A 9522-nucleotide genomic window follows, 5' to 3' on the forward strand; every position below is an offset into this window, starting at 1 on the left:
ACTCTGTAGACCAAGCTGGCCTTGAACTCAGAAATCCGCCTACCTCTGCCTCCCAAGTGCTGGGATTATAGGTGTGCGCCACCACCGCCCGACTTATAATTTGGTTTTTATGTGGTCTTGTTTGATTGGTATTCTGATTTTTACATACACAGTCAATATTTGTAAACAGAAACAAGAACAAGAACTAGGACAGCACAAAGGAGAAGTTCAGAAACACAAAGGCTTAAATAAGAAATAACAAAACATTTGTTTAATTGGAGTCTCAGATTCAGAAAACACAACCAAGAAAATAAGTAAAAGAAAATCTGTGCCTACACACACTATAGTAAGACTACAGAGAGCTGGGGAGAAAGAATGTATACAAGCATCCAGTGAGCTAGAAAGATCACCATCAAAATCAGTTGACAAGAGACATATTACAGCAAGAATGGACACACAAACACAACAGGATTCAAAGTGTTAGAGAGTGTGCCTGGCATGGCTCAAGAACAGAAATGGTTACAGGTTTTTAAAAATCACTGAAAATTGCATTTCAATATAAAGTCAGATAGGAGAAGATGCTCACAACACTTGTGACAGACATCAAGTAAGCATCTAAGAACCTATGAAGAATGCCAAATGTACCATTTTAGACAAGATGTCCCATTACAAGCATAGAAAAGAAAAGCCAGGGAACTATATGTTGAGATCACACTTATATTTTGCATATGATAGATTCTCAACAAAACCTGAAAGTTGGTCATTATATCATGTTCCTATAGTCACGGGTATGAGGGAGGCTGAGGAAGACAATAAACAGGAAATCTGAAGTCACCAAGCAGTGGTGAGACATTTAATTTTAGTTTAGAGGACTATAAACTCATATGGTCATTTTTGAAAATAATCTTGCATTATCTTATAAAATATATTATTTGTATGCTAATAATACAAAAATTCTGGCAGGGCTAAACCTTGCATACATGTAAATTAAATGTGTACAATGAGCTGAACATGATGCAACATGCCTGTAGTTCTAGCACTCAGATAGTTGAGGCAAGAGGATTGCTGCAAGTCTGAAGCCAGCCTAGGCTACATAGCAAGACCTTATCTCAAAAAAGTAAGCACAACTTTACAGTAATGCTTCTATAAACTCACTCATAGTAAGAGACACCAGTAATTCAAACAGCTGTCACCACGTGAGTAGATTAATAAACTGTAGCAAACTCAGAGAGTGGTCAGAAGGAAATAGAATCGTATGTGAGATTTAATGAAGTATTATTGTAGGATCTGGTTGTATCCAGAGGGTAGACAACTCTACCCTCATTAAAGTCACAATTTTAAGTGAGGAGCGAGAATGGGAAAAAAAAAAGAAAGAAAGAAACACTTGGGCATTTATGCTGAGCATTTAGACACTGAGGTAGGTAATTTCTGTGATCTGTTATAAAATCAAAAGTGCAACTAGAAACAAGATAAGGAGTAAGGACTAGAGGAGTTCCAGAAGTGGGGCACATGCAGGGACAGGAAGACAAAATCAGATGAAGGATAAGGCTGATTGAGAAAGGAAGATATTACCAAGATTTGTAATAAAAGGTATAGACATACAAATACAGACTGTGTATTCCTAATTCTAGAATCTAAAATCCACAAGACCCTGAAATTTTTAGTGCCAAATTGTCATGTGGAAAATTCTACAGATGTCCTCATTGAATAGGTTGCTATCAAAGAGATGAGTTCAATAAAAATACCGTATAAAAGTATTTTTCAGCTATTCTTGGCAGCACACATCTAAAATCCCAGCACTTATAAGGCCAAAGCTGGAGAAACCCAAGTTTAAAAGCAGCCTAGGCTACATAATGAGACTCTTGTCTTTAAAAATCCAAAGGCTCTGTATTTCAGCAATAGCTTGCATAGCTGTGCAAAGCCTTGGGTTGGTTGCTATTACCACCTTCAGGTTATGTATATAAAATATCACAGTGGAACCTGCCTTGTTATCACAGTTCTTGGGAGACTAAGAAAAGAATATTATAAGTTTGAAGCCAGCCAGGTTATATAGTGAGACCCTTTTTTAAGAAAGGGGCTGGGGCAGGGGAGCAATGTAGATAAGTGATAGAGTATTTCCTAGCATACACAGGCTTGGAATTCTAGTAGTGGAGACAGAGGTGAAGAGGAATATAGATCTCATGTTTATAAACTTGCATCTATATGTTTCCCCCAAGACCAAGATACCTTACTTTGTATTTGCAACTATTTTAGAGAATTATTTTTAATCTGAAATCCAAAGTATTTATGTTTACAAGTGTTTCAGCTAATGGAATATTAAGCCTGTATTTAAAGAAAGCACTAGCCACTTGAGGGAAAGAAAGAACCGAGTAACTTCAAGAAAAATAGAAAGTCAAGATGACTTCATGAATTCTGGCTTGAAAAACAGAGCATGGAGCTGCCTCAGCTCAATTGGAAAAAGCTAGAAGAAAAGGAACTTATGGGGAGGGCCAGGACACTGGGTTGAAGGACTATTGAACTTTCCAGTAAGGATATCAACCAAGCAGTAGAACATGCCTATTTGTTTAGTATTCAAGACATCATTCTAAAGTCAGGGAGGTAGCTCTGTGGTAATGTGCACGACGCTCTAGGGAGGAGAATTTTAACGAAAGTTAAAATGCATGCCAACACAGAACCAATATTAATTCTATAAGGTCTTATTTTGTTTTTTTAATTAAATTTTATTTTTATTTACTTATATTATTGTCTGTGTATGTTATTTGAGTATGAGCATACACATGTGCCACAGTGCTCATGTAAAGGTCAGAGGGCAGCCTGGAAGAGTCCATTTGCTTCTTCCAACACGGGCTCTAGGGATCAAACTTGAGTTATTAGGTTTACATGGCTTTTTACCTGCAAACACATCTTGTTGACCCAATTCCAAGCTTTTTATACCTAAAAGGACCAGATGAATTTGAGAGAAGTGAGTTTCATGAAGATGAACATAATAAGAAATAAAAGAGAACTGTGGACATACACAAATACACCACACACACACACACACACACACACACACACACACACACACACACACAATGGAGCAATGGAGCTAGAAGATACCTCCAGTTAAATTTCCTGCAGTTCTATCCAACATATGTACTAAATTCAGATGAGTACTCTGTTAGTCCCAGGAGGATGTATTTGCATTTTGAGGTAGCAGATTTTCTGAGGATTTCCCAATTGCTTCTCATATTATTTCCTGCTATCTCTTTCTGCTTGCAAGCTACAATGGTGGGGTATTCTTTCAACTACATAAATAAATAAAACAAATCCTGCAGGAAATTGCAACATGGAGAATTCCAAAAAGTTATTCACATGTGGATTTTTATTGGCCCCAATCATGGTTTAGAAGGAAATGACTATAACTTTGCCAAGCTGCTTAGCACAATTGTGAAGGCTGGGGCACACTGCTGAAATGATTTGCTGAGAGACTGGACTGATTACACGGTATTTTATTTTTGCATTACATTAAATCCAGAGCACTTCATAGAGCATGCTAAAAACCAAATGTAGAGCCAAGGTACACTGCATGACATCAGTGGGATGTGCTCAGTGTCTAAGAGGTGAAAAAGAACCCCAAAGGAGCCTCCTGTACTTTGGTTTACAGAAAGGACCAATGAACCACAGAGAGTCATTTGTGCAAGGCCACCATGGTAGAAATGTGTCACAAACCCACTTTGTGTTTTATGTGTGTGTGCAGAAGTTCATATATGTCATCAGGTATATTTATATAGTACAGATGCATGTGTTTGTGCATGTATGTGAAAGATGGAGGACAACATCAATGTTATCTCATGAACACTTGTCAACCATATTCAAGACAAGAGTCTCCCACTGGCCTGGAGCTCACCAACTAGACTAAACTGGCTGGTCAGTGAGTCTCAAAGACCAGGATCCTCTGGTCTTTGCCTTCCAGTCCTGGGATGACAAGCACAAAACACACAATGCCCAGCCTCTTTCCAAGATTCCTGGGGATTGAACTCAGGCTCTCAGGCTTGCAAGACAAGCACTTTACTGGTTGAGTGATCTTTCCAGCCCAAATCCACTTTTGCTGATGTCTAAGTCAGTGAATGTCCTAATCCACAGGTTGCTGCTTCCATGTATCACACTGACTTAAACGTTGTTTATTTTCCATATCCTTTTGCAGGGTTTTTTCCGAAGAACCATCCGATTGAAGCTTATTTATGATAGGTGTGATCTTAACTGTCGGATCCACAAAAAAAGTAGAAATAAATGTCAGTACTGTCGGTTTCAGAAGTGCCTTGCTGTGGGGATGTCTCACAATGGTAAGTGGATACTGAGAACCATATGTACATCTTGTAACTCTCCTGGCCAAAGCCAGGTCCAGGTCAGTGGACACTAGGACAACTAATGGAAATCGGTAACGTCTTCTGAAGAGTAGTAAGTTTCAAAACCATCCTGATGAGAGCTTCTTCACGTAGGCCAGCACCTTTCAGCTTTTAGATAGAATCCTTCACTTGGCTGGGCACCTCCAATGACTGGAGAAAAGACTTAACACTTAGGGAAAAGATCTTTGGAAAACTGATGTCTTAATGCAAAAATAATGATTATCATGATATGTATGTTGCTTTGAAATCTTGTTTAAAAAACAGCTTAAAAGCAGAATTATAATCACATGTATTGGTCATTTCTGCCTGCTTTAAGAAAATGCTGAGTATCTCTGATGCTCAGAGTATAAGAATCAAGGAATAATATCAGAATTCTGGTACATGTATTTTTTGTTGTTGTTGTTGTTGTTGTTGTTGTTGTTGTTCTTTACCATGCCTTTGTATGGTATACTATCCTTGACTTCAGAGAACACACAGACTTGTAGAAAAAAGAGACACAAATATTTGGAATTCTCACAAAATTTCAATGCTACATCAATGCAAGAAGATAAAACTTCGTATTTTTTAAACCTGTGTTTAAATTCAAACTTACAGAGTGTAGCCTGTGAAGAAGCATTTGTACAGTGCATATGAGATTCTGGGGTTCCATCCCCAGCACTAGAAAAAAATGACATTATTGGCTTCAAAGAAATTGTAGAGAAGATCCATGTGTTCATGGACTGTAGCTCTCAATCACATTAATCATAGAAGATCTATGCCTGTTAAAAACAAATTCTTCATTACCATTTGGTTCTGATTGGTTGACTATCCCACAAAACTAATTTTAGCTGTAACTTGATAGTGTTTGTCAAGTCTTAGTCAATGCTTTAAAAAAAAAAAAAAACGTTATGGATTCAAGAACTAATATATACTAAAGTTATCAGATTAAGTCCAAAGTTTTATTTCATTTGATATCCAATTTTCCCTCCCTTCCTCCCTCCCTCCTTCCTTCCTTTCTCCTCTTTTCTTTCTCTCATGCAGGAGATCAGAACCAGGGCTTTGTGCATACTAAGTGTGCACTTTACCACTGAGCTACACCCAGCTCCGATCTTTATTTTCTTTTGCTTTCATCTCTCGAAAAACTGATCTGGTAAGAAGATAATCTTTGAACTTAGTGTTCATCTTTGTAGACTCTAATATATCTGTAAAGATTAAATTTGTATCCCATGATGGAGATGTTTGTTTCTCATAGTGGGAACTATCAAGATGCTTGTCAATGGCCAATTGGTTGATGCTCTACCCTTTGAAAGCAGTAAAAGGTTCAGTTTTCTTTATGGGCCAGTTCCTTTAAAGGCAAGAGTGCATTATGAATAGAGCTATCAACAGCACTGGACAGGAAGGGAATTTGGTTCAACTTTCCTCAACATTTGACCACATCTGCTTTGTAGCAGTGTTCAACTGCAGTCATTGATTGCAAAATAATTTGCTGGTTTAATTCCATCAATTTCCTTTTTATTTCGAACCTCATAAAACATAAGAACAAGTTTTTTAAGCCAAGAGCTTTATTTTAGTTGATGCAATCAAGTTGCAGCAAACTTATTTCATCTTTATGAAGAAATCATTGACTTTGAGGTCATTATCATCAAGATAGTCTAGGAAAGCATGCCAATACTGCTTTTAATGCTATTTGCGTTTTGCCTATTCAAAAAAAATTGTCATTTCTCATATTCATATAAAATATAGTTCCTAGCACTTACAGGCACTGCAACATTGATATAAAGCATACTTTCTCTGGTTTACAAGCAAGCACACCTCACATGAAATGTATCTCCCATTGTTTAGCATTTGCAGGTAAATAGTATTTAAACTATAAGCTGGAAGTGCAGCCCTGTGCAGAGCTTAGCATGCACAAGACCCAAAGTCTATTCCCTGTACCCTTCCTCCCAAAAATCTAACCTATGTAGTATAGATAGTATAATTTTCTCCACCCAGAAAAGTCAAAGAAAGCTACCATGCCCTTGATAATCAAGTTATCATTTGACTTTAACAGTTAATTAGCACTCGGGAAGCAGGGCAGGCAGATATCACTATGAGTTCAAGGTCAGCCTGGTCTACATAGCAAGTTCTAGGCATGCCGTGACAACACAGTGAGATTCTGTCTCAAAAACAAACAAACAAAAACTCAGTTCATTTACTCTACCGAGAGGGGGCCAATCTGAAGAGTATGTTCAGTTTCCTCTCGCAAAGACAAGGATCAATGGACACTAAATGTTTTCGTGTCAGATATTTAAGCATCTCAATTATTAAAGGACTTACAGGTGACTAACAAAACTTCTCAGAGGTTTTTAGGTAAGTGTGTTTGCTGCACAATAAAGGAAACATCCAAACAGTCTGTACACAGGGCAGGAATCTGCAGTGTGCTTAATCAAGTCCTGATGAGGAATCATTTCTGCACACAAAATTTTCTAAGTGGCTATGGTCATACTAGCCAATATGAGCTAACAGCATGAGTGTCCACACAAAATGCCTTTTTAAGTTACCAAAGGAGATACCCTGTGCATTCTACATGAACATCCATCCGTATGCAGCTGTTTTCAGTACATACAAGAATGAACACTCCTGCCCCAATATGTGTCGCTTTATTTTTAATTTTTTTATGTTATCTGTTTTATTTGGAAACAAGGTCTCACTATGTAACCCAGGTTGATCTAGATTTCACAATCCTCCTGTCTAACTCTCCCACATGCATGTGTCACTCCACCTAGTTTCTGTTACTTCTTTTCTGTTCTTTACCTCTGTTTAGTCCACTTAATGTGTTTAGATTCTCTCTCAGCAATGCCCTTGCAGTTTTGAAGGGAGATTGCACAGTGACCTTCAAAGGAAACAAAGGCCCAGGAGAATAATGTCAAAAGTCATCAAAGCCAGTGATCATTAAGTCCTTTCACAGTTGACAACTATCTCATTATTTATAATGAAAAACATAACTCACTGAATTCTTTACTTTTCAACCAGCTAGTCCATACATTTTACTAGACAATATTAGAGTCTTCCAAATGTGGGCATCTCGTATGTCAACTGCCTGAATTTGAAAGTTTCTACCTATGTTTTAGTGCCATAAAAACATAATTGGTTTAAAAAAAACATAATTTGTGTGCCTGAATCAAATCTGTGTGTGTTATCAGCTGCTTATCAGTTTAAGGCTAGAATAAATACCTAAAGCAGTCTCCCTAAAAAGAGTCACATGGTCCATCTCAACTTTCTGTCCTTAAAGGTAGAGCCAGGTGTGGTGGTACACTCCTGTAACTCCAGACTCAAGAAGCTGAGGCAGGAGGGTTGCCATGAGTTTAAACCCAGCCTAGGCTACAACGTGAGACCCTGTCTCAAAACCAACAAATAAGCAAAAAACAACCAAGCCAAAGAAGAGTTTAGTTTTAGCCTACATCTTTAGAGGTTCTAATCTATGGTCACTCAGCCCTGCTGCCTGTAGTGAAAGAAGTCATCCTTCAAGGAGTGCAAAAGAGAAAGAGAAGAGCTGAGGCAATGCAGTCCCCCTCCAAAGACACACCCTCAAGCATCTTCTCACCTCAGAAAGGTTTCACCACCTCCCAGGAGGTGTTCAGTCAGACTTGAACACTTGGGTCTTTGGAAGACACTGTAAACCCAAAAGGCACAATATAGCTGAAGCTTTTCTATATGTGACATACACAACTTGCAGCTCGGTTGTTCCACTAGATAATGTAGAAGGGCATACCTTTAGAATCCCCCTTTCTGGAACTAGGTTGTTTCTCAAATGCTCATCACTAACACGAACTAGAAAGAAAAAAAAAAAAAAACACTCCAGGTTTCCTTGTAAATAACCAAGATAAACATGTGTCCCAATTATTTTGATCATGTAATAATAATCCATCATTGTTTCTACTCTCAAAAATTGCTTAGGAATCTTTTGCATCATTGAGCACAATCAATGTGATTCCCTGTCTAAACCACCTTTAGAGGAAAGCTCAGGATGCTAACATGTGTAAAAGCCTAGCTCCTAGGGAACTCAGAGGGACCTGTAACTTATGGGATGACTACTATCTGTCTGGGAAGGGAGTTTGTTGCTTCTTCAATCAAATGGATATTTGCATATATTTCTTTACCTTTTAAAACCATAACCTCTGTTGAAAAGATCTGCTGTCACATCCCCAGTATTTACCATATTTAAAAATATGTATTGTTTTTAGTTAAAAAATTTAGTCATAAAGCATTTTGAAGTATGAATATTTCATACTCAGAGCTACTTTTTACTTATAAACTAAAACTAAGTTTAGGGTAAACACATTTTTAAAAATAATCTAAAATAGAAAAGAATTAGCTTGTGCTAATGAGTCATTCAGTCAGGTTTTCCCTATAACACTGAAATTTGATAATTATGTTTTTCATATGTTTCAAAGTTAGTGAAAGCTTTGTTGATTAGGATGTCCTATGATACAAATAATGTGGGGTTTTTCCTTTTACTGGAGATAAAAAGCTGACAACTTTAAAAATAGTTTCTCGGTGGTTTCATAAAAATATGAATGGAAAAAAAGTGGTTTCCCAATGTTTTGTGGCACTCAGCATTGTCTGAAGCAGTTGTCCCAATGCCTAGCAAATAGCCCTAGTATGTCCTAGTATATAGCTTGAAAACCTAAATGATGTATTTAAGCCAAAAAAAGGCTCTCTGCTGTAGTTTAGATCTAAAATGAACCCAAAGGCCCTGTGTTGAAGGCTGACTTGCCAATGCCTGGTTCTACTGGGAGGTGGTGGGGCCTACTTAGATCATTGAGGTGTGCCCTTGAAGGAAATCTGAGCCCCTGTCCCCATTCTGCCTCTCCTTGTTTCCTGGCCACCAAGAGGTGAACAGGCCTTTTATGACACACATGCCATGTCTTTCTTGAAGATGTTTCTGATTCCGTGTGTCTGCTCTTTCTAAGTAGTCGGTACCTTCCCAGTCTACCACATTCTGCTGAGATACACAGGCCCCTGGGGAAGGGACACAGGGGAAGGAAGAAAGAAAGTGTTATATTGTTTACTGGCAATGGTCATAGAACTAATAGTTATGTCTTGTGTGATTTACATGCAACAAACATGTACAAATGGAAAACCTGACCAGGAGACATGTCTTTGCTGTTAAAAGTCTGCTATGACTACAAACTCA

At 38.0% G+C, this 9522-nt stretch overlaps 1 protein-coding gene across 5 annotated transcripts in view; it reads left to right on the forward strand.

The window, feature by feature from the left end:
- The window catches only part of Pparg (peroxisome proliferator activated receptor gamma), a 130940-nt gene that overhangs the window by 86691 nt on the left and 34727 nt on the right, over positions 1-9522 (forward strand). For all 5 annotated transcript variants that reach the window (XM_031382998.1, XM_031383000.1, XM_031382999.1 and 2 more), the window contains one exon: positions 4166-4304. In XM_031382998.1, coding sequence (XP_031238858.1) covers positions 4166-4304 — 139 coding nt within the window. The remainder of the gene's footprint in view (positions 1-4165; positions 4305-9522) is intronic.

This window comes from Mastomys coucha, unplaced genomic scaffold, assembly GCF_008632895.1.
Source record: "Mastomys coucha isolate ucsf_1 unplaced genomic scaffold, UCSF_Mcou_1 pScaffold20, whole genome shotgun sequence".
NCBI lineage: Eukaryota > Metazoa > Chordata > Mammalia > Rodentia > Muridae > Mastomys > Mastomys coucha.